Source organism: Malus sylvestris, chromosome 13, assembly GCF_916048215.2.
Source record: "Malus sylvestris chromosome 13, drMalSylv7.2, whole genome shotgun sequence".
NCBI classification, from domain to species: Eukaryota; Viridiplantae; Streptophyta; class Magnoliopsida; order Rosales; family Rosaceae; genus Malus; species Malus sylvestris.
This window is the reverse complement of record NC_062272.1, coordinates 18,877,436-18,903,847: the sequence shown is the minus strand read 5'-3', so window position 1 is coordinate 18,903,847 and position 26,412 is coordinate 18,877,436. Positions and strand designations below refer to the sequence as shown.

Below are 26,412 nucleotides of genomic sequence, written 5' to 3'. Positions count from 1 at the left end.
TGATTATGGATAACTAATTTTTTTTTACTAGGGTGAGGCCATGAGCCGTAGCATGAATAAGTAGTTCATTGTCAATGTACTTATGAAATTATGCATGCTTCCTTTGAATTATTAATCACTATGTTTAAACTATCTACATGTCTTAATGTATAGCTACCATTAGGATATTTATGGTTGGTTTGGTATTATTGTGCTTTGAAAAAAAAATGTTTCTGCTGTGCTGTGAGAATAAGCAGAAATAAAGCAGCAGAGTGTTTGGTAAACTTTTTTGTAAAAGTGTTTTTGAAAAAAAAAAGCAATATTATAGTGTTTGGTAAACTTTTATGTAAAATAGATATGAAAAAAGCCGGTTTTTCAAAGCTGGGTTTTGCAACTTCTTGTTTTTGGCTTTTTTTCACCCAAAACTATGAAAAAAAAGCTGAAGTTGAATGTTTACCAAACACAAAAACAACTCCCAGCTTTTTTTTATACCAGCTTTTTTTAGAATCACCTCAGTACCAAACCAGACCATAAACAATTAATTTGATGCAATTTCTGATGGAATATCACCTTGAAACTGAGAAAGGCTTATTACTTAAAATTCACAATTTCAAATCTTTTCAAATTCTTGTGTTGAATAGTTAATTAAGAGTTGGTTTTAAATACAAATTATTCATATTAATCTTTGTCAAGAACGACCTTACTTGAACCGTTTATACTACAATAACTTTTTTTTCTTGCAAGTAATTTTTAAGTGTTTTTAACCCTTTTTTGTAGGTAGTAAAAACCACATCACTTGCCCTTCACAAGAACATATGAATTCACCCATCCCGTCACAAGACCCATAGTCAAAGATTAATTACGCCTTTCAAGTCCTTGCACATAATACGAAAGACAGAGAGCCTACAATCGAGACACGTTCTTTTTTCAATCACAGTCATTTTGAAAAAGTTAGACAAAGCCCAAATCACTTTTTACTCGATCGGCCCCCAAGCTGCGAGTTGGCACGCCCACAACACGAACTAGAAGCGGCCAAGAGATCTTCAAATCCTCAATTCGTGGCCAAGACGGATTTTGAGACCAACAACAGTCCTTTTCAATGGTAAGGCATAACTTCTTTGGAAAATTAAGTCTACTATTGAAGACATCATTTACCTCAAGAGCAAATTTTCACAAATATCATTCACACAAATCTTTTGGACAGCCAACAAGACAATGAATGCATGGACTGGATTGAACATGACTATATGTTTATAAAGATCCCTAGAAGAAAATCGCCGTAATTTCAGCTTGTTAAAAAAATGTTTATTGTGCTACTTCTCCTTGCGTATTTTTAAGAAAATGGCATTGACTATTTGTAGTGTGCGAATTAGTATTAGATTGCATTCAACTCAAAATCAATTAAAAATAATCGTTGAGACAAATGTAAGCATTTAAATGTACGGCATAGACTTTTAAAATTTCTTTTAGATTCTAATTAAGAGTGTAGAGAAATAAAATCCTGCAGTACGAAAGTGGTGAAGTCACCTAATCGATCGTGGTGAAGTCAGCAATGGATTTGGCGGATCATCCACGTCACGATAGGATTTTGGAAGCACATTTACGAGAGTTGATCCAGCTTAGAAGCATTCGGAGTTTGAATCAATAAAATTTAGGGAACTTTAACGAAAAGCTCCCGGTACTGTTCACTTTAACGAAAAACCATATTTTTACACTGAAAAGTCAATCATGATACTATTCACTTTACCCTTTATTTTGTCCTTATCATTAAAACACAAAGTTTTCAAGCCATTTTCATTAGTTTTCCTTAAAATTTAATGCTACTTACGAAACTGTTGTTGAATGCACATGAAAATCGTTTCCTGCATAAGCATTGTCAAACGAACTTTTATTAAGACCCTACGTTCTCCTCTCTTTCTTTATGCTACCCTACATTCTTCTTATTATCTTCTGTTGTAAAAGTTATATATTGTTATTGTAAACACAGAAATTCCTGAAACAAACGAGACAAGAACACGTGTACAAAATAATATTTTGTATTAATGATTTTAGGGTTACAATCTCTCTCAAATTTGATCCTCTGATTTGATCTCCGTAAGGTGTTGATTTGTGGATGTGTGATTGATCCAAGGGCCGTCAAGACTTGATCTTGGATGAACGGTTGAAAGTTTTCTTCAAAAGCCGTTGGGGCTTAATCTTGAAGGTTGAGGGAAGTTTCTTCAAGGGCCTTTGGGCTTGATCTTAAAGGTTGATGGATGAATGGATCTTCAAGGCTTTTGGGCTTGATCTCGAAGAACTGTTGATGAACGGATCTTCAAGGGCCTTTGGGGCTTGATCTTGAATTGGTCAACATTTATTTTACCGAAATTTCGATGTCTACAAATGCCCCCACTTCAAGGCGCATTGTATACATGTGCTTGTCGCGTGTAGGAGATGCGTTTTGAAGTCCCTTAATGTAGATGTCGATCCAAGGGCCATCGAGGCTTGATCTTGAATTGGGCTGGAGATTTCTTCAAGGGCCAGTGAGGCTTGTTCTTGAACTTTATTTGAAATTTCTTCAAGGGTCGTCGAGGCTTAATCTTGAAGGTTGAAATTGGACCACAAGGAGCTTCACATGGTAGATGATCTTTGGCTTTGGTAGTGGATGAATCGGCACATATTTTGTTGCGCTTGTTGACTTTACACAGCTTTGATCTTGAACTGGGTTAGAAGATTTTCTAGTTTCTTCCAATTGTTGACTTTCCACAGGCTTATTCTTGAACTAGGTTGGAGGATTTTCTGGCTTCCTCCGATTGTTGACTTTCCACAACTTATTCTTGAACTGGGTTGGAGGATTTTCTAGTTTCCTCCGAAGGTCTAAACTTACTTTTTTTTATGTGGAGCTGGATTTGATTCAAGGGTGATGGACACTTGATTTTGAATTGTACTTGTGATTTCTTCAAGGGTCGTCGAGGCTTGATCTTGAATTGGGCTGAAAGCTTCTTCAAGGGCCGTTGAGGCTTGTTCTTGAACTTTGTTTGAAATTTCTTCAAGGGCCATCGAGGCTTGATCTTGAAGGTTGAAATTGGACCACAAGGAGCTTCATGTGGTAGATGATCTTTGGCTTTGGTAATGGATGAATCGGCGCATATTTTGTTGCTCTTGTTGTCTTTCCACAGCTTTGATCTTGAACTGGGTTGAAGGATTTTCTGGATTCCTCCAATTGTTTACTTTCCACAGCTTATTCTTGAACTCGATTGGAGGATTTTCTGGTTTCCTCCAATTGTTGACTTTCCACAGCTTATTCTTGAACTGGGCTTGATTCAAGGGTGGTAGACACTTGATCTTGAATCGGACTTGTGATTTCCTCAAGGACCGTCGAGGCTTGATCTTAAATTTGGCTGGAAGCTTCTTCAAGGGCCGTTGAGGCTTGATTCTTGAAGGTTGACTCGAACACATGGCAAGCAGGCACGAGGTGAAGGTGACGACTTGTTGCTTTGTTCAATCTTTCTAATTCACACCTAAGCAGTTTGGTCAACGGTATGATCTTCAAGATTGATGGGCTCTTCTACCAGTTGGTGACTTAATCTTTAAGGATTTGATTCAAGGATGGTGAATCGGCGCGTGCAGCCCACAACGCCTAGCAAGTCGACCCAAGAATTGAGGGTCAAAACGAGTCCACTACCCAGAATGATTGCAACCCTGATGATATGAGATACTTTTGATTTTGAAGAAGTAGCGGATGAATTGGCACGTGCTTTGTTGTACTTGTCTCCACATGCTTCAATGTATCATTTTCCCTTGCCTTATCTGTTCTTCAGGCAGATGTGGTATCTTCTCTGGAAGCATAAGATGTTGAGATAATGGCTACTTCGAGAGTAATGCTAGGTAAGCAATCAGGGAAGAGTTCTAGGCAGTCGGTTCCTAACTGGGAGTTTGACTTTCAAGTTCTGACTGATGGCTCTCCTTCTTCTTGTCTTGCAAGTAAGAACAAGGACATAGAGAAAGCATGATATGAAATACTCTTGCTTTCGAAGAAGTGGTGGCAATTTTGACAGCTTTGTACAGTGAGGCTTTACTCTTCGGTGATGGTGCCGTCAATATGTTGTTGAATCTTCTCAAGCTCTCTGATTCAACTCAGACTCTTTCTGCTGGGTTGGTTGATTGTGCAGGGAAAGGGCGACTTATTCTTGAAGGAAATCAGCACGTTGTCTCCACATGCTTCAAGGTATCATTTTCACTTGCCTTATCTGTTCTCTAGGCAAATGTGGCATCTTCTTCTGAAGTACATCAGCAGCTGAAGAGGAGTACTCGAGAGCAATGCCAGGTAAGCAACTAGGCAAGGGTTCCAGGTAGTCGGTTCCTTACCCGGAGTTTGAGTGGAGGTTTCGACATATTGCTTTCTTTATCCTTGTCTTTGTAGGTAAGAACAAGGACAAAGGAAATGATAGGAAGAAAGCATGATATGAGATACTCTTGCTTTCTACCCTAGTGATATGAGATACTTTTGCTTTGGTGTCATTTGTTTGCAAGGGTATTTCCGAAAAGGAAGAAACTTGAGTATTTCGAGAGGCTCTACTGGGAGTGCACTCTTGGAAGTGAGGAAGGGTTGGGCATTTTTTTGCAGGTCTGCCCTGCTATGGAGGATGAAGGTCGTCATATATAGGAATTTCCCAATAGCCAGTAGTGACACTATTCCTTTACTCTTGTCGGCAACCGTTGGGTAATTGAAACAGTAAGATTCACGCGTTTTCAACTTTGTCAGAAATCTTTGACAAAGTTGCGCGTGATCTCCGCAAAGTTGAGGTTGCGTGTGAAGGATGGCGACAAATCCTGAAAAGCCGGTCTTTTTGAAATTCGAAGAATGGTGCCTCTTCGATCTTTGAACCGGTGGCCTTGTTGCCTCTTCGATTTCTGAACAAACGGCCCGACTTTTGAAATTCGGGTAGAGGTGCCTCTTTGGTTTCTGAACGCCCACATTGCCTCTTCGATTTTTGAACGACCACATTGCCTCTTCTTTTTATAGAGGCATGAATCGTGTTCAAAAACACATTTAGAGAGTTGTTACCTGTTAGGAATTTCCCTCATTTTGTATTTTCTAAGAATTCGACTTACACGACCTCTTCTTCTTTCATCATTTTTGCAAATGACTTGCCCATCTGATCGTCGTCTTGATTTGAATGTTGGGGAAGATGTTGATATGTCCTCTCCAGACAACATATGGCGCCTGTCCTTCTTATCCGCCACCAGTCCTCTTACAGTTGGGGACTCTATGATGAAGAATGACATAACCACTATGGTGGGAGCTAGAAATCTTCTCACCCCTAAGGACAATAGAATTCTTTCCAAACGGTCTGATGAGCTGGCTGTTCAGGACTCTCTGGCTTTCAGTGTTCAGTGTGTGCGCTCTGTATCAAATATGGGCCAACGCCTTCTTGCTCGAACTCATCAAGTCGAGTCACTAATGGCTGAGGTGGCGAGTCTTAAGCAAGAGATTAGAGGGCTTAAGCATGAAAACAGAGAATTGCACATGCTTGCCAATAGTTACTCAACGAGCATGAAAAGAAAGCTCGACCAGCTGCAGGAATCTGAAGGTCGGATTCAGAGTGACCATCGGACGTTTGTGGCTTTACTCCAAAGGCATCTACTGCCTTTGTCCTCCGGAGCTCTACCAAGTGTTGAGGCTCCAAACAATCAACCTCTGGCGCCTCTTCTTCCTGGAGTTCCGCTGAGTGATGAGGCGCCATCTGATCAATGAAGGCTCCCTTATATTTGTTGCTTGCACATTTGTAAATTCTTTTGTTTGCATGTAGAATGCAATTTTATGTAATCTTTCCAGAGAAATAAATAAAATGGACTTTATTTCTCTCAATGCATTTTTTTTTCCTTTTTGTTTTCTTTGTTTTTTTTTTTTTTTGGTTTTTTTTTTTCTTTCTTTCTCCCGTCTCTTCCCTTCACCAAAAGACAATTCATTTTTTTTTTTATTCCAACCATCTTCTACTTTTGTGTAAGACATCCCTATTTCCATTATTGTCGTGTGTTGCCTTCAACCAAAGGCAAATCTTTGACAACTTGCACACACATACCACATCAAAAATTTATACTTTCTTATTTGCTTTCAGTGCCACTACCTTTCTTTACAATTTTTTTTTTTTGCACATGGTGCCCATGCACCACTTTGCTCCACCATCCCTTTTTTTATTATATATTTTTTTGTATAAATTTTGATGATGGGTGAGGAATTTGCAGGGAAGGACAAAGACGGACGGAGAGCTGCAGTCGAGGCTTCATGACTAGCTAGTCGTTTGACGGCGGTTATTGAAGTTCTTCGCCATTGTTGTTTGCCACGGACAGAGAGCTACAGTCGAGGCTTCATGACGGGCTAGTCGTTTGACGGCGGTTATTGAAGTTCTTCGCCGTTGTTGTTTGCCACTGCCATTACACAACCATTGCACCACCATCGCATTCTTGTTGCCTTGCACCGCCGCCATTGCACAGCCACTGCATTTTTTTGCTGCCTTGCAAAGGAAAAGACGGGCGGGGAGCTATAGGAGGCAAGAGATAGAGGAGATGTGGACAGATGGTGCCAACGCTTATGAGCATCGGGGGAAATGCGTTGAGGGTCGAAGAAGGAGGTGAAGAGACGGAGGAAGAAGCTCCACCACTAACACCACCGAGCACAACCACTGAGCACAGCCACAGACTCCGCCTCCTTCGTTCGATCAACGAATTCAATCACCACACCTGCAATGTATCTTTTCACAAGAGGACGGAAGACAGGGTCATCTAGAAGAGCCTTGTTAGTTTGAAGCATCAGAAGACCCTCACGATCTCCATCATCAAATTGTCACCGTGCTCCGACCTCTATAAATCCATAAGCTTCTTAATCAAAACCCTAATCTAGCATCGCATTAACAGCCCCTATTTCTGCCTGAAGTACCTAATTTCGATAATGCAGATCATCGCCATTACTCGTATTTTCACATCTTCTGAATTCATAAAGCTTGTGATCTTGGGTATTTCTCTGTTGACCTCACTATTCACCACTGGAAATCGACTCCAAGAGTTCGCAAAGCTTCTGGAGCTGCACTTCGAGTTCGAATTGATTCTGACTCCAGCAAACGAGCTTGACGAGTCGTGTTTCCAATTGGAACTGGACGAGGCCTTGGATGCGAACTTCATGCTCCAATTGTACAACCTATTTGACGAGAAACCAACAGTGGTTAATTATGCTCTGAAGCTGGCCAAATCTCTTAAACTGCAGATTGTGACTTTGGGCGAGTAAGAAGCGGATGTTGTGCAGATGGAAGATTTCGATGATCTTGATCTGAGTCGCGGAAGGACATAAAAGTGGATGAGAGAAGACGAGAGCGGATCTACCATTTTCTTTGAAGGCTTTGCGGAGCTCTGATCGAGAGAAGATCCTTAGCAAATCTCTATCGCCCTTGGCTAGCTGTACCGCTTTATTCACATCTGTCGCGGTTGTCACCATACCCGTTAACTACCTTGGCAACCTCACTGCTCCGATGAGCATCCTTAAAGCCGTGTCCAAGCTCCTTGTCAGTGACAGCTTCTCGATGATGAGGCAGAACAGTCAGCGTCGTAACAAGTCATGTTGAAGGAGATGCGGGCGGCGGTCCTAATCAAATTGTAAAGGAGGAAGAGGTTTTGGGGGACGAACCTCATCTTGGAGAAATTTTGATCGGAGAAGAGAGATGGTGACTGCTACTCTCAGAGACTACTCGTCTACCGCTGGCTGCGCAGCCCAAAAGATTGCTGAGGGTGGGTTTCTTCATTCTATGCTATCTGGAGGTCTTCTTTTTGGTGAAGACGTTTGACGAAGAACTTAGGCTAGAAGAATGGGTTGTGACCCATGTTTTGGAGGGCAGGCCTGAGGCAAGCCGCAAGTTGAGTGGATTGGGTTCTGAGAGCCGGGCCTGGGCCTGTTTATATATATATATATATATATATATATATATATATATATATATTTCTTCTTTTTTTTTCTTTTTTTTAAATAACATATGTATTCTTTTTTTTTTCTTCTGTTTTTTTTTTTTTCAAAGAAACTGTAATTTAATTTTGTACAAAGAAAATTGCAAGTAAATTTGTAATAAAATTGAACTTCACCAATGAGACTTTAATCAAACCCCTTTTTTTTTTCTTTTTTTTTTTTTGATGTGACTGAACTCAAAATCGAATGCTCGAGCTGCCTATGTACCCTTCCAAAGAAAGAGATCAAGTCAAAATGTAGTTCAAATACTTTTTTTTTTTGTACCGTACGCAGTTTATGCTCTTAAGGGCCAGGAGCTCGTGAATTTGTCAAACGATCTTGGAGAGGCATTCCTTGCAATCCTCATAGCAAGGCGTCTTGACCGAGTGATTGAAGAAGTCTTCGGGGAGGAAATCGCGCATTGTGATGGGGAAGGATGATCTTTGTGTCAAAGTTTCATCATCCTCAACATTTTCACATCACTTCGGAGGTTGACGAGAGCTGCTTTGCCCCTTTTACGATTGGTGACCTTATGGAGGAGATGTAGGCTTCATGTGTAATTTCTTCGGAGTGACATGAATCCATCCTTCAACTTCGCTTGACTCAAAGCATGCCCCCAGCGGTTAAGGTGAAAACTTTGAGTTGGAAGAGCCAGAAGTGATGGTGGTATAGTTTGACTTCACTATATCGTCAATATCTAGCTCGATGATTCCCTTCTGAGCTAGCTTCATGATGAAATCTTTCAGCACGAAGCACTTTTCTGTCGGATGACTGATGAAGCGGTGGAATTTACAATACCTTGGACTATCAGTGCGATTCATCTCTTCTGGCTGTCTACACTCAGGCAAACCGATCACCTTCTTTTCCAGCAAGTCTTCTAACATGGCAACCACATCAGAGTTAGGGAATGGATAAATCTTCTCCTCAAGCTCCTTCAAAGTGCGTCTACGCATCTCTTGATCACGAAAAGCTTCGGCTTGAATCCCTTTGCCTCGTGTAGGGATTTTGACGGGAGCTATGTTGACCGTCATTGCTTCCTTGGTGGATTTCCACGCAGCCTTCTCCACCTTTATCCCAAGAACTTATATTGTTCTTGTAGTCGACGATCGGTTCTTTCTTCCCATGATGGGGGATGCTCAACTCCATGTCATGGGCGCGGGTGGCTAACTCCTCAAAGGTCCGTGGTTTGATGCCTTGAAGGATGTAGTGTAATCCCTACTGCATGCCTTGAACACACATCTCGATCGAGGAGGTCTCCGAAAGTCTGTCTTTGCAGTCGAGACTTAGAGTGCGCCATCGGTTGATGTAGTCCACGACTAGCTCATCTTTCCATTGCTTCGTACTTGTCAGCTCCAGCATGCTTACAGTGTGGCGGGTGCTGTAGAAGCGGTTAAGGAATTCTCTTTCCAATTGCTCCCAGTTGTTGATGGACTCAGGCTCTAGGTCCGTGTACCACTCAAAAGGGTTTCCTTTCAGTGAGCGCACAAACTGCTTGGCGAGGTAGTTTCCCTCCGTCCCCGCCTTGTTGTAAGTTTCGACGAAATGTGCAACATGCTGCTTCGGGTTTCATTTTCCATCAAACTGCATGAACTTTGGTGGTTGATAACCCTTTGGCATCTTCAGGGCATCAATCTTCTTGGAGCATGGCTTCGAGTAGAACAAAGAGGTATGTGAGCTCCCTTCGTACTGCGCCTTGATGGTGTTGGTGATCATCTCTTACAGCTGCTGGATAGAAAGATATCCCATGAGTGCCGCTGCTTGGTCTGGCTCCGGCTTCACATCGATTTCCTCCACCGGAGGCTCCTCTTCTTCACCAGCTCCTCTCTTTAGTGGATCATCCTCTGGGTCGGGGTTCTCGCCGTCCTATGGCTCTAGTTGGCTAACGAGTGCAGCAATTTGCAAGTCTTTTTCTTCCACAATCCGTGTTAGCATTGCGATCGCATCATTCATTTGAGCCATTTGTTCTTCAATAGAGGTAACGCCGATGGTCATGACTTGTGCAACCAATATACGTGACTTTCCTTTAGACATCCAGGATGCTGACGAAGAACGTCGTTGGCTGCTTTGGGATGTCATCTTGTGTGCCTCAGTAGCATGATTCGGTGCCCCTAGCGAGGTCAGGTTGATAATGGACTCGCGCCTTTGATGCTCCCCTTGCTTCTTTAATGGCACCAACTTTGAAGCGGCATGTTGAGGAGTGGTTATGGGGCCAATGGATTGTCCGTTCGCAGCAGAAGTGCTCATGATCATTCCCTCAGTGGTTGCGAGAACGGCTTGTCCCTTGCTTGATGCCATTGACTTTGAGGTGTGTTTGGATTCCTTGAACGGAGAAAAAGATGAGAGGTATAGATGGTCCCACTGGGCGTGCTAAATTTGTAAACACGGAAATTCCTGAAACAAACGAGACAAGAACACGTGTACAAAATAATATTTTATATTAATGATTTTAGGGTTACAATCTCTCTCAAATTTGATCCTCTGATTTGATCTCCGTAAGGTGTTGATTTATGGATGTGTGATTGATCCAAGGGCCGTCGAGGCTTTATCTTGGATGAACGGTTGAAAGTTTTCTTCAAGAGCTGTTGGGGCTTAATCTTGAAGGTTGAGGGAAGTTTCTTCAAGGGCCTTTGGGCTTGATCTTAAAGGTTGATGGATGAACGGATCTTCAAGGCTTTTGGGCTTGATCTTGAAGAACTATTGATGAACGGATCTTCAAGGGCCTTTGGGGCTTGATCTTGATGAACAGTTGATGAATGGATCTTCAAGGGCTTTTGGGCTTTATCTTGAAGAACGGTTGGATATGTAGATTTGTTGATGTTGTTGATCCAAAGGACCATTGGGGCTTGATTTTAGGATGAACAAATGATGAACGATGAACGATTTCTTCAAGGGTCGTCGGGGATTGATCTTGAATTGGTGGAAGTTCCTTCAAAGGGCCATTGGGGCTTGATCTTGAAGGTTGGGTTGATGAAGAACGAAGAGCTTTCTTGATCCTTCGGGATTTGCTTGGGAGCTTTGGAGTTTCAAAGCTTCAAGGTTTTGGTGTGAGGTGAATTGGTTATGAATTAGTCCCCTTTAAATGAATGAAATGGCTTCTATTTATAGAATTTTCCAAGGCCTAATTTTGAATATGATATTCAGATGAAATAAATCGTTTCTGCCAGGTGTTGACACGTGTCCTACTTGATGACTTTTTTTATTTATTTTTTGATTTTTCGTTTAGTCACACGCTATGTGTAAAATTTATATGACACGTGAGCGTTGAAATTGTAACTATTGGTCAACATTTATTTTACCGAAATTACAATGTCTACAATTACATACGGTCGCAGTGTGCATTTTGCGCCATTGAATTGCAGCCCTTTTTTTTTCATCAAATGGAATTTTCTGTCAATACTTAAGTTCTTCGGGGTCATTGTGTTGACTAATTGACAAATGAAGTTGAGCATATTCAAAGGAGTTAGCAAACTTGAAGTAATAACAACTAACCTTGTAAATTTACAAGGTCAGTTGCGAATTCTTTAATTTGCTAACTAGTTTGCTATCTTTGTTGAAGATGCGTTTTTCCAAAGGTGCATAACAAATTTAACTTTTCTATCCAAATACTACTTCACTTGAAGATGCTATAATGAGTCCTACACCATTCATATTAAAATGTTGGGAGTGCCCCGGGACATTGATTCAATACAAATGCCCTTCCAAATCCAACTCTTTCTCTTGGATATGATTCTTTCTCAGTGTAGCATCAGAATTTTTGCCTAAGTACGTACCACTTAGGGGAGTGAGAAGAGAACGAACCAAAACCAAAATATGGTAACCATACAAAGATAAGCATCTATACAGTGCTTGTGGCTCCATAGGACACCATATCAAAAATAAAAACAAAGGAAAGAAAAAAAAGGCACAAATAATTGAGAAATATTGTGAGTGCAGGAGGCCATGCATAGCGAGAAGAAGACTCCTTCAAGAAGTGGGTGCCCAAAGCAGACACAGCCGCCCTTTGTTTGATTTCATAACAAGGCAAAGAGGCAATTTGCTTTTAACTAAATTGATGTTTCTGAATTCGCTTGTGCCTTCTTGTTTCTTTGTTAGTTTTGTTTCTCAGATTTTTCTGTTATTGATATATTTCCTAAGAGTAATGATAGGGAGATCAAATTTTTAAAACCAAATTCGTAAATTAAATAATGTGGTTATAGATGATTAGATTATTAATTAATTATTGATTAACGTGTTTGTTTCTTATTAGTACCACATCATTTGGTTTGCAATTTGGTTTAAAAAATTTGAACTCCTTAGCATTATTCATTTCGTAAACTGAACAGGTACGCGGAAACAAGAAATAAGCGTTTAAAATGTGTTTAATTAGGGAGCAGGAAAATGATGTTCATAAAGATATGACTGTCAAAATCATACATATTCTTTGACGTTATAATTTTTCAATATAGTATCCTTATTCTTGACATATGTGGTGACGACAAACGTAAACTTACATCACATTGACATCATTCATCTGAATATGTAATGCTATACATTTTGTTTCTTAAGTTTGTTATTTTGTGATTTAGTACCATGTCTTTTATCTGTGTGATTGCGTCAAGCTTTCTAAGAAGTTTTTCTATATGGCTATCTCACTAGCAGATAGCATTACAATGACTGGATATTAGACCAACTCCAACTCTCGGATCTCAACCCAAATATTTGGGTCAATCAAAAGATTTGTTGGATATTTATCAATAATTAATGACAAATATATATGTATGTGCGTGTGCGCGCGCGTACATAAATTAAATGGTAATAAACAATAAATTGCAACTAAAAATATTGACAGAATATGAATGAAATTAATACTAAACTAACAATATATTGATCGAGGCTTGAGTACCACAATGTCCTTGAAATATAATTTATGTCCCTACTTGTGCTTGTAGCTCCATGAATGTCTGATTCACCAAGATCCAACACCAAAACACTTGATTTCTGGCGAATATCCTTGTGGTTCTCTCAGTAAGAAAGACTTTGGGATTTTAGTAGGAAAGATGCCTTTTTCTATGTCTAGAATGAGATGCATATGTATGTATTTATAATTTGCATATAGTTCGTAACAGGTATAAGTTTGGGAGGTGACTGTTCGTTCAATAGGGATGTACGACTTCATCTTTTTCTCAGCGTTTCTCAACGTTTTCAGTCTTCATCTGAAAGGATGAGTGTTTTGAGAATAGAAAGATTAATTAAACCCGAAATTGAATTAAAAAATAAATTATTGAATTTAATTATTAGAGTCCGAACCCTAATGCCCAAGGCGCCCATATATATATATATATATATATAGGAATCCTTTAACAAGAAGGATCCCCAATTTTCTAAAAAAATGGGGACATCCTCTTGACTGTTAGATTTGACTTTAATGAAATTGTATGGTTGAGGTTGTGTGGCTTGTGATTTAATCTCAACCACACAATTTCATTAAAGTCAATCCAACGGTCAAAAGGGTGTCCTCATTGTTTTTTAAAAAATGAGCATCCCTCTTGTCAAAGGGCACGTGTGTGTGTCATCATCATCATCATCATCACACCCAAAGCCCAAACCCAAAATTTAAGCCCAAATTTTATCTCCAAACTCTAAAGTCTATTTACCCAATCACTTGATAATAAGGACAAAATGTTATAAATTGTAAGAAGGGTTTCAACTTGACCAATGAGAAGCAAATTTCCACTCAAAAACTCCAACACACTAAAAGATAGAATTTAGGATTGTGAACAGTGAATGTCACGTAACTCTCAAGATCTAAATTTCAGGACCTAAACTATATTAATATGTGGTGGAATGGGGTTTAACCCTAATTTTGTTTAGAAGGATTTTTTTTTTTTTTTGTAACTTTAAGCTATGTTATCTTAATTTAATTTTACGAATATTTTAACCTAAAAAAATTCGACAAAATTCAAACCGAACAAATCATAGCATAAATGAACAAATTAATGAGTATACATAGAGTTTGGGATAATTTTTTTAAAGTGAATTTGTTGAAAATATTTATTTTATTATTTTGACTGTTGGATTTAAATTTTATATGTTAGATTTTTTATTTTTTTTTACCATTGGATTTGAAAAAATAAAATCTGAATCGTTAGGCCAAAATTCAAAAGATTGCATAAAAGGTATTAAATCTAGACCGTTGATAACCAACTGTCCAAAAATCGAACGGCTGCTTTTGAACCCAATATGACCGTTGGACAGCTAGGGTCTCCTGCCATGCGAGGCGCAATTGTTGGCCACAAACTTCACCCTTCCGCCCGTTGCTTTTATAAAAAAATGTGGGGCCCCAAAAAATTTGCCTAGGCCAAATAGAATCCAAATTTGGGTTTTAGTTTGGATCAAAGCCAAATATTTTTGTTTGCGTCTCCCCCTTAGAGTTGGTCTTACAAGTAGAAACATCGCATTACTCTACAAAATGAAAAAAATTTCATTGAAGGAAATATAAATTAATGTCAGCTATTAGTATTCCATTTAGCTTTATGAACTCCGTCGAATGTAAGAACGGAAGGTTTGTAAAATATTTATTTTGAGGTGCAAGACACCTTAATGATGAGTCATATATTATGCTATATATTACCCTATTATTAGTTGGATTATATATCAAGGGTGGTCGTTGGTGAAACCCTTTTGTGAAATCTTGACCCTGGATTTCACTTTCTATATTGCATAGTGTTACGATGCATTTACATATTCGGTGTAGAATTTTTTTTTTTAATTTATAAAATGACGAACATGCCCCTCTTGGGCTAAATGGATTTTATGTCGACGTATTTGACCCTTCCATATTTTGCCACATTTCTTGGCATATTTGGAATGTACGGGTCGATATGAATGCATGGACGTAAGCAGAATATAATTTCAAGTTCTATGAGTCTTAGAACACATAAGGTATTTTGTTAATTTAACAATTAAATGGACGTATGATTGTTTCTGGCCTTTGTTGTGTGCCAAGTGGGGCCCTTCCCCATAAATCTGGAACACTCTCTCCTCTCTTTTCTCTCCCGTATCTCTCATCTTTGTCACTTCTCAAACTCTTTCTTCCTTCCTCCTTCACTAAAGCCACACACCACCATCTTTTAATTTTCAACGAACAAACCTCACCAAATCAACATCACTCTACTTCCCTATGCCTAGAAACATCAATATGTCATTTGTTTTGTGAAAAGCAAAGGAAAAACCGATGAACCACAAGTTTTATAGCAGATCGAGCTCTCTTGTTAATTTTAGACCGTTTTCAACCATCTTTTGGACTTCAAACATGTATAAATCAAATACTCTCGTTGAGTAGATGAATTTCCATATATGGATCGTCGAATTTGGTTGACAAATGAAGAAGTTGTGAGCTTTAGAAACTTTTCCATAAATATGGCGAGCTTACCTAGATTCTAGTGGGTTTTCCGGCTTCTCGGGTTGGCTCTATCTTGGGTCATCTCAGCTCTGACTCGGCTCGACTTAGCCTTATCAATGTTGACCGTCAACTTTTTTCACGATTCGGCTTGAGACCTCTCTTAAAGTATTTTGACGTGCTGAATCCATTTTTGGTATCCGTTTAGCGAAATTATATCATTTTAACGTAGTTCATAGTTGACGCCACTTAAATTTGCAGGTGGCGGAGATCCGACCGGCAGATCGTAACGAAATTGCAATATGTTATTCTAGAAGCATAAAGACACCCTTAGAAAGTTACAGATTAGAAATCCAAGGTGTGAATCTTCCAAATCGAGTTACATAGGGTTGTTGACCTTACCATTGACTTTTGGTCAACGGGTCGCAAATCACTCAAGAACATTATAGTTGACGTGTACACATAGAGTTACATTTTTATCACAAAAGTTCTGAAATGAGACTTAAGATTTGTTTTAGGTAACCACCGTATGTGCACACCTTGAACATTGTTCGAGGGTGCATTAGCATGGATTCCAGGTGTGTGACTTTAGTATACGGGATATAGTGATTGCCCATGAAATTTCCATGGTAGTATACTCAGTGAATATGGCATATGGTTTTATAAATGTGATTTCTATGAAAATATTGCTTTTGAATTATGCCATCGAACTATTTATGATATGTGATTTGAAATGTTTGAGAAAAGTGATGGCTAGTAAAGGCCAATTAACCCATTGTCATAGGGAGTTATTGCATCAAACTTGTGTCTTGTCTTGTTTCTTTGAGCCGTTGTAAACTACATTTCTTCAATTTTGCTTTGTTCCATTGAGTGCTTCGAAACCAAGTTCCGCTAGGGTTCCATTGAGTGGTCCAGCTCCCAGCTTCATCTGGAATCCATTGAGTGGTCTAGAATCCCTCTTACTCTGAAGTTTAGTTGAGTGGTCTGGAATCGTATCTTATTCGGATTCAGTTAAATGGTCTGGAATCCCATTTCCTTTGGGTTCTGTTGAGTGGTCTAGAACCTGATCTTGTTGGATTTTGTTGAGTGGTCATCGTATCCCTCGTCTTCGTTGGTTCGTTGATTCCTTGAATTGGTCTAGAATGTGAAAGCTTAGGAGATGTAAGCTTCAGCCGAATTGTGTTGCTCTAGCTCTAGTTTTCAGCGTATTTATGAACGATATATTTGAGAACCTTTGTGGTTTGATTTAGAAAAGGCCAATAGAAGTCTAGGTGACTCATTCGGGATTTTTAGCGAGTTTGATTATAATTTTATAAAGTATGGTTTTATGATCAATGTTTATAAACTATGATCGATGGATTTGTTTTATGATTATCACATATGTCGGATTATTGTCACTCACACGAGTTTCGCATTTTATTCGGGTTGTTAATTTTCCAGATGCACCATTCTCATAGTGTAGGGGCAATTGCGCAAGACATAGGCCTGAGTAGAGACGAGGAGCATTTGGGGTAGTAGTCAGAGTTCAGAGAACTTGGAGTGCTTAGGTTATCCTTATATCTTGCTTTGTACTCCCTTATGGGACTTTACGAGTGTTAGCTTTGTTATACAGTTATATATTTGTGACAAAAATCCCACCGCCTTGTAAATATTTTGAATTTCAGTTTAGTATTTCTTGTTTGTATTTCCTCACACCTCTTGCACACGAGTGTCACACGTCAATCCTGGACGTATGTTGGGATAGGGGCATGACACCTTTATCCTACCACTTATGTTGTGTTAACATTTGACAATGGCTAGGATGTACTCTTTCAATTAACAAAGTGAGTCTAAAGTATCATTTAACTAAGTCATGGAACTACGCTGAAGGTTCTCTCTCTACAAAACAAACAAACAAAAAAACAAACAAAAAAAAACAAAAAAAACTCTCTTTACTAAAACACCAATCCAGGAAACTCATTCGACGCCGTCCTTAGCCTTGGCTTGGGTGCCGGTAGCAACCCCTCTTAGTTTCTCCTCCTTCCCTCCTTCTGGCATCCTGCTACACCCTCCCACTTTTTCTCCTCCTTCCCTCCCATCTCATGTGTTGTTTCCCTATTTTATTATGCTCCATTCTCCTCTGCCCTTTCCCTCTTTTCCTTCCCTCCCATCCCCTTCCCTCTTACAGCATCCCAACCCATATTCCTTCACCTTTTCCAATCTTACTTAAGTTTGGTCTTAATTATCCTAAACTTGTCTCAGATTTTGGCTTCATGCCCTTTATCTAGTGGTTTTCGGCTATTTTTACTACTTTCTGTTTTTAACTTTTGCTTCCTCCCTCCTCCTTAGCCATGATATTCCATCCCTACCCCTATCATGTGCTCGGATATGTGGGTTCCGATCTGAAATTGGATATTAGATCCATTTCCCTCCCTCACTTCTCCTACCCAACCAGCATGCCGGATCCCCATCGAGGCCAAGTGTTATGCTGCCTCCGCCACAGTAAGGGTATTTTACATACCTCCTTAGTGTCACTTTCTATCCATATAGTACTTTGTTTATATATATTTGTAAGTGTTCGTGAAAAGGATTTAGATTCGATGTCTACTTTTCGGTTCAGAGTTTGGCTTCCTTCGAGAATGTGGCGTCAGTGACGGTTTGGTTTATGCTGCTTCAAATTAAGGTTTTTTTGTTGTTTGTTTTTGTTGTCTTCGGGCCTAAGTTTATGTCGGCCTCCCATTGTGTATTGGATTGCAACTCTCATTTTGCTTGGGCTTTTTACTATATCTATTGTTGTTTACGGGAGGTCTTTTGGCCTCTCTCTTTCTTGTACTAGTTTTTTATTAAAAGCAATTTCCTTTTGAAAAAAAAAAAAAATGAGTCTGTACATTCAATTCATCATCCAAAAGTATAGAGAAATAGACCATAAAACTGCAGCAAGAGTTTCACACCAGAAACAAAGATGCTTAATTTTGCCAATTTTCACGTTTTGACACGTACACAATATAGTGTTTTATTTCTTTTGTTTTATTTTTATATTTCAGTAAATGTCTTTGTAAAGGGAGTTTTAACAAAACACTACTGGTACTGTTCATTTTTAACGAAAAACTATATTTATACATTTTCCTGATACTATTCACTATACCTTTAAAAATGGTTTTTCATTAAAAATGAAGTTTTTTTTTTTACTTTTTGTTAGTTTTCCTCTTTATATAATGATATGTGTGGACATGTAAGAAAAAAACTACAGAGCCTCGTGCAGTCACGTGATTGCACCCATGTGACAGGAAACTTGTGTGTATATATATATACACCGAGTTTTTTTCGATAAATATATACACACCAAGTTAGTTGTTATCAAATATCAACGAATGTGTTTGTGCTCAATATATCTACCAAGAATTAACAAATAAATATGCCGCTCATAAATATACATGTTCCAAAATTGAATGTGAATATAAGATAGGGAGCTGCTATTTGCACTATAAAAAAATCACACTCCTCTCTTTCGTGTGAAAATATATAGAAAAAAAAAATGTAGAATGACTTTTAGAGTGTTTTTACAGTATTAACTAATAACAATTCTGTAAATTTAATTAAAAATAGTAATCGCCAAAGTATTATTTTAATTTACCTATAGCATTAGTATTCCTTCAATTTACATCTTTACTTAATGTAAACTAATATCAACAATCAGAAAAGAAAAAAAAAGAGAGACAAGCTAAAATTTATATTGAAATCCCTAGCTTTTAATTAGCTAGTTCCTAATTTATGTACAAATAGAAACTCATATAGATGACGATGTAGTTTCATGAAATGCGTAAGATGAAATGAGTTTCCTTTTAGGAAATAAACATATAAGAAAATGTCAGAATACATCTCTAAGTTTATATGATTATATCCTTTCACTTGATTTTGATAATTGTGAATTGTATTAAAATCAAGTCTAAAACAATGAGACGGAGATACCACCGGATAAAGTAATTTTTGTACAAAATGGTTACCTAGCTTGAGCATAAACATATGCAAAAATTATGTGGCAATCTTCGGACTTTTTAACTATTAGGTCTTATTTAATGAAAATAAAAAACCATTAATCTTATTTTTTGTATTTTTGATAAAAAAAAATTAAAAATTTAAATATATTCGATATTCCGAAACACTATAAAAAAATTTGTAAAGATATAAAACCATTTGATTTGAACAGACTGAGTCAACAGACAAGCAAGTAGACTTCTTGCTGAAAACATTAAGGACTGTTGCCATCTTCCAAGTTCCATTCCATGTGCTCAACTTTCGTACAAAATATACATTTTATTATTTTTTTACAGAACTGCATTGTAGGTAGATTTGCATTTTTATTATTGAAAGTGTTATAATATATTTTACGTATGCCAGCTTCATATCGATGTTCCACTTTCACTTTGCACCATATTTGTTAATTTATACCAACAGTCTGATCGATTGATCCAAAGAGCCATGCAATATATGCATGATTAGTAATAAAGGGAGGTCAATAATCAGGATACTTAGAACTAATAAGAATTAATGATAAGATGTTTAGGTAGGAAATATTTAATCCTTAGTACAAGGCAACACTGTTTAATGGCCAAACCTAGGTCAGCATACTTGTAGAACAAGCTAAACAAGGTTGCTTGAAGTGCGATGAACTCATTTTAGATCGATAGAAGTATTGAATACCCAAAAACCTAGTAACACACACACACAAACACATACATACGTATAAGATGACTAGTATATTAGAACCAAAGTAAGCATATATAGCAGTTTTAAGAGGAAACATTATACTTGTAAGAAAACTAATCTTCATAAATAAAACCATAGAATTACATACGAAGAGACTTTTAAAGTCGAATTGAATGTGGATAACAAATTACTTTTTTTTTTAATTAGAAAAACCTTTAAAATATAAATTAACAGTGTATTGATTTAGGATACTCTTCTCTTCACCAATCATTAGTCGAAGAAGCAAGGCATTGAGCGATAGCTAGTGAAACGAAGAAGTAAACGATGCAAAGAGGGGTTATGCAATAGGGACAAGTTTTGAGCGCATCGTTGAAGTGAAAGGTTGTGAGGTCAATAAATAATTTGGTCATGTTTTTCGGGAGATGCCGCCTTCTCTCAAGGCCAGCTGTCTTCTACTTCTGGTCACATATATGTTGGTATATATGATCCCACTTTTGTTGAGAAACGCTATGAAGATTCACCACAAAAAGAAAGTAATCATAAAAATACATGGCTAGCGGGAGTCTTCATAGCTTTCTATTTTATGTTTTTGGTTAACAAAATATGTGCACTAATCACATAAATTTGGTCGTCATCCAACTCGCTCAAATCATGAAATATTATACGCTTCCTTGTACTAATTAAATAAAGAGAGGCTTTTAGCTTGTAGCTTGTAGCTTTTGGCTTTCAGATTTCTATTTAAAACATTAGGTGATCGTGACGTGATCTTGATATGATCAAAAAGTTTGGTTTTGTTCGGAAAATTTGGAGAAAATGTATGGGAGATTTCTTCGGCAGAGGCTCAACCTTTGACTACGAAGAAGCACTTATGAAAAAAGAAGCTACTATTTCTCTTTCTTACCTAAGGACTAAAATCTTTGTCAACACGAGTGCACGTTTGAAGGGGGGTGTCGGTTCTGTTTTTTAACTTTTCTTTTTCGTGTGTTCTTGGTATGGACAATGTGTGGATTTGACTTCTCCATAAAAAATAGCTTTTTAATTGGGACCTACTGGATTTATCCCCAAACGTGTAGGCTACTACTATACTACTTTAGGTACAGAGTGCTTTTGAAATTGGTATAGCGGGTATGTGAATGCAAACTCAAACATACATGGATTAACCAAACGGCCAAGGCCTCTCTGGTCAAGAAATTCAATGGTGGGTTGCATGTGGGTGTGAGACTTTCTGCTTTATGATTGATTATGATTGTGAATGGACGATTACGTTGAAAGTCAAGGTTTTACCCTTCTTTTTTTACTTGTTTAAAAAAAAATAAAAAACCATTACTAATCCACATGAGAAATTTTGCATTATGAATGTTTGGTTTCTTACGTGTAAAGAGTTATCCGTCTTTATTTTGCAAATTACAGTTTTTATAATGTTTAGTTTAATACACATGCAAAAATAACTCATGGAATAAAAAATAAAAAAAAGGGAGACTTTAGATGCGGTCCCTAGTTATGAACAATCTTTGACTGAAACCTTGTTGTTTTTCAATTTTTGATCCAAGTCCCTAAAATTAATTGATAATTTATTTCTATGTACGTTACTATATTTTTTAAATTAAAAATTAAAAATTATAGTTGTTTATAGTAATGAGATTTTAAATAAAAAACCATAATTTGTGGGATTAAAAATATTAAAATATAAATATACTATTGTGTGTGTCTGTGTGTAAACATGGGTACATTCATAAAAAATAACCAAAAAATTATTGTATCAAAACATGGGTACATTCTTCAAAATGGGTACATTTAGCAAAAATAAAAATGGGTACAAATAAATAAAAAAATATGGGTACAATACAAATAAAACTTTAAAAAATATGGGCACAAAAAGAAATTAATATATGGGTACAAATTAAAATTGAAAGGAAAATTGGTACAAATTAAAAAAGGGTTGCAAATAAAAAATGGGTACAAACTAAAAATAAAAATATATGATAAAAAGTTTAGCCATAAATATAAATATACTAATTGTAACATTTTTAATATTAAATGAAAATATTTAGAAATAAAAAATATTTTATTATTGAAATAATTAATGATATTATTAATACAAAGGACCTTGATCAAAAATTGAAAAGTAATAAGGTTTTAATCAATAGAGTAGTAAAAATAAGGATGAAAACCTAATTACTCCAGGGAGACTTTAGATGCGGTCCCTAGTTATGAACAATCTTTGACTGAAACCTTGTTGTTTTTCAATTTTTGATCCAAGTCCCTAAAATTAATTGATAATTTATTTCTATGTACGTTACTATATTTTTTAAATTAAAAATTAAAAATTATAGTTGTTTATAGTAATGAGATTTTAAATAAAAAACCATAATTTGTGGGATTAAAAATATTAAAATATAAATATACTATTGTGTGTGTCTGTGTGTAAACATGGGTACATTCATAAAAAATAACCAAAAAATTATTGTATCAAAACATGGGTACATTCTTCAAAATGGGTACATTTAGCAAAAATAAAAATGGGTACAAATAAATAAAAAAATATGGGTACAATACAAATAAAACTTTAAAAAATATGGGCACAAAAAGAAATTAATATATGGGTACAAATTAAAATTGAAAGGAAAATTGGTACAAATTAAAAAAGGGTTGCAAATAAAAAATGGGTACAAACTAAAAATAAAAATATATGATAAAAAGTTTAGCCATAAATATAAATATACTAATTGTAACATTTTTAATATTAAATGAAAATATTTAGAAATAAAAAATATTTTATTATTGAAATAATTAATGATATTATTAATACAAAGGACCTTGATCAAAAATTGAAAAGTAATAAGGTTTTAATCAATAGAGTAGTAAAAATAAGGATGAAAACCTAATTACTCCTAAAAAAAATTATTCATACAGATAGAACTATGATTTACCTTCAATAAGAAATGGAACATAATGTATGAAGCCAAGTATTTTTAATATATGATAGTGAAATTGTGCTAGTTGATTTTACTAATTCACGTATTATAATATGAGTGAACGATTATACATATTATATTAATATACTAATATACGCATTACAAATTAAATAAATAAATAACACATATATCATTATGACAATCGTACTAGAAAATGTCTCACCTTCAGAGTTTCAAAGCCAATTAACTATAGCTAGGAAGAGCATAATCCTCTTATTATTGACTTGTTTGATACTAATGTACTTTAAGATTAATGGGTTTGTCTTAATACATTTTTGGGTTGATCCAAAACCAAGTAAATAATATAATTCATGTATATATAAAAATGCAAAGCCATGATGAAGAGCTGTCCATTTCTACACAACCACAATTTAATATATAGTACGAGTATCTCCATACTACCAATCTACCATACGATTCTGTAACATCAATTTTAAAATAATAATCTACCAATATCGAGACACTTGGGCAATTATTCTACTCAAATTTCTCGTGGGAAGCCAAGAAAATTTCACCAACTACACGTAAGGTCTCTGAGACCAGTCCTCTCAACTCCAAGACCCCCTCCCCAACATTAAAAAGAAAAGAAAAATGAGCAGAGAGCACATTTTCATTGAATTTCAGGCTCCTTCCATGTTCCTCTCATCATTTATTTCCACCTGGGTTTTCCCTCGTTTTCTCTCTTCTCATTGTTTCTAGCTCATTCTTCCATTTTACTTTAAACCCACCTTTCCAAATCCATACTTCATCAACTCAAAAACTCAAATAAATCTGGGTTTTTAGATCTTTGGAAATCTCACTTCTTGTGAGTTTCATGTTTTTTTGTGTATTTTTCTTGTATTGGAGGAGAGGGGTTTTATACTCAGGACATCAGGTGCAAGGGTGAATTTTTCGTTCGCTTATAAGTTTCAAGATCTAGGAAGAAAAGCCCAGTTAGTTTTATTGTTCATATCTCATTTTTTCATGGATCTTGGAAGCAAAAGCTATTTGATCCACGTGTCCCAAGCTCTTCCACCAACAACTTCAGGAAGCTCCATTTTTGGAACTCCGATTCACCATTCCGACACAAGCTTCCCAATTATAGCGGTTGCCATAATAGGAATTATAGCCACAGCTTTCTTGCTCGTCAGCTACTACATCTTTGTTATCAAATGCTGCCTCAACTGGCACCGAGTCGATATCCTCGGACGATTCTCATTGTCGCGTAATACGCGGGACGAAGACCAGCTAATGGTGTACTCCCCTGGGATAGAGACCCGGGGGCTTGACGAGGCGGTGATCAGATCAATCCCATTGTTGCAATTCAAGAAAGACGGAAATTACAGAGGACTTGGAGAGGGAAGCTTTTACGAATGTGCGGTTTGCTTGAATGAGTTTCATGAAGACGAGAAGCTTCGCATCATACCAAACTGCAGCCACGTTTTCCACATTGATTGCATTGATGTTTGGCTTCAAAGCAATGCCAATTGCCCACTTTGTAGAACAAGCATTTCAACTGCACCCCGATATCCTTTCGGTCGAACTGTCGCTCCAAGCTCTTCTCCCCGAGATCCAAGTCCATACGCAGGTAGCCTCAGTGGCGGTGATGAAGACTACGTGGTGATCGAATTGAGCAACGATAACTCGATGGATCAACCAATGCTTGGAAGACAAGAAATATGGAATTCCGGGGACTTATCACTATTAGTGAGGTCTATTAGTCCTTCACCAAGGAAATTGGAACATAAAGTTTTGCCCAAGAAATTTGGAAGAAAGTTTCACAACAAGGTTACAAGCATGGGGGATGAATGCATTGAAATTAGAGGGAAAGATGAGCAGTTTTCAATCCAACCAATAAGGAGGTCTTTCTCAATGGACTCATCAGCTGATAGGCAGCTTTATTTGGCAGTTCAAGAGGCAATGCAGCAGCAAAGGCAAGTCAATGAGGTCAGTCCCATTGAAGGTTGCAGTAGTACTGGTAGTGATAGAGTTGGAAGATCTTTCTTTTCTTTTGGCAATGGTAGGGGAACCCGAAATGCAATTCTGCCTGTTTATTTGGAGCCATAAGCCAAGTTTTTTCTTTGGATTTTTGCAAGTTTTTAGTGTTTTTTTTTGTGAGATAGAAATTTTAGATGTAATATTGGGGAGGTTACATGATTTGTTAATGTTACATAACCATATTCAATTAAAATTTGAAAGCATTGCTTTACTTTACTTTACCTTCCTTTTCCTTTATGGTTTGTCCCATTGGGGCTTGTCGAAGAGGGAGTGACTCTACTATATTATATTGTATAAGACTCTACAACGAAAATTCGTATCAGTAATACTATGTTAAGTTGAAAATTTTAAATACATATTATTATATCATTAGTTCAAGATATTATGGCAACATCTCGAAAAGTGTGTGCAAATTTTTTTTCCCGGATCAAAGTGTTTCAAATGACTTGAAGACATTATTATTAGCATCATTGTTGAATCACCACTTTGTATTTTCTAATTTTCTCAGAAGACCTTTTCCCACCTAAATTGAATTGAATAATTGGGAGGTTCATTGTTGCTTAATAGAGAAAGACATACCAACCTCAAGGATCAAATTATTTTAGTGGAAAGAAAGAGGAATTTAGGATATGTGGGAGGCCCCTTTTATGTAGACCAACTAGCAGAATCCAAAGATTATAAAGCGTGTAAAAATTTGAACCACATTATTATTAGCTCATTGTAAAGCTTAACCCACTCATCCACCCTCTTAATGTAAATTATATCGTTTGTTCAAAAAACAAAAAAGATTATATCTGCTTAAAATTATTAATTTGGAGATTGTTTACTCATTCCTATGCATCAAACAAATTAATGATTCTTCATGAAAATGCTACTTCTTATCAAAACCGTCGATTGGTTTGACACCTCTTTCATTTCAGCAATCAAGTTGGCAGAGATATGCGGTCCTCTTTATTTAAATTGCAAACAATCGTATGATTAAGTGCCTTCCTGTGTGAAGTGTGATGGTCAATAATGCTATTGCTGGTATAAGGGAGGTATGCTTTGTTCTTATCTTATGTGTATGGTTGGTGTGAGGTTCTTTCCCTAATCATGTCTACAATTTTCCAGTCTGGAAGATTAACCTACTTACCTATAATGAAATGATTATATCTCAATCATGCACATAAGGTTTTATTATAATTGGGTGACAGAAATGACACTCTCTTTGCACCTCTTGCACTCTATTCTTTCTTTTCTAGTCGTTGCATTAAATAAATGGAAGAGATGAAAATCAATGAACAACATTAGAGTGTAGAGTTCATGAGGTAAAAACAAGGAATATGAAAATCATTTGCATTCAAGTAAATTGCCTTCAAAATATTAACTAGAACTAGTCAATAGTTCACTTTGTGACGAGAAAGTTTTCATTGGGGTATGACATATGCAATCATCCATCGCATTAG

General features: G+C 37.0%; 2 protein-coding genes across 3 annotated transcripts in view; one reads left to right on the top strand and one right to left on the bottom strand.

The window, feature by feature from the left end:
- Positions 1-7,987: 7,987 nt before the first annotated feature.
- LOC126596251 (uncharacterized) overlaps positions 7,988-26,412 on the bottom strand; it is a 64,717-nt gene continuing 46,292 nt past the window's right edge. For both annotated transcript variants that reach the window (XM_050262770.1, XM_050262772.1), the window contains one exon: positions 7,988-8,808. The gene's annotated coding sequence lies outside the window, so the exon portion shown is untranslated. The remainder of the gene's footprint in view (positions 8,809-26,412) is intronic.
- Positions 23,505-25,183, top strand: LOC126596254 (RING-H2 finger protein ATL16-like). The gene has a single exon (XM_050262774.1). The coding sequence runs from the start codon at positions 23,954-23,956 to the stop codon at positions 25,034-25,036; it is 1,083 nt and encodes a 360-aa protein (XP_050118731.1). The 5' UTR covers positions 23,505-23,953; the 3' UTR covers positions 25,037-25,183.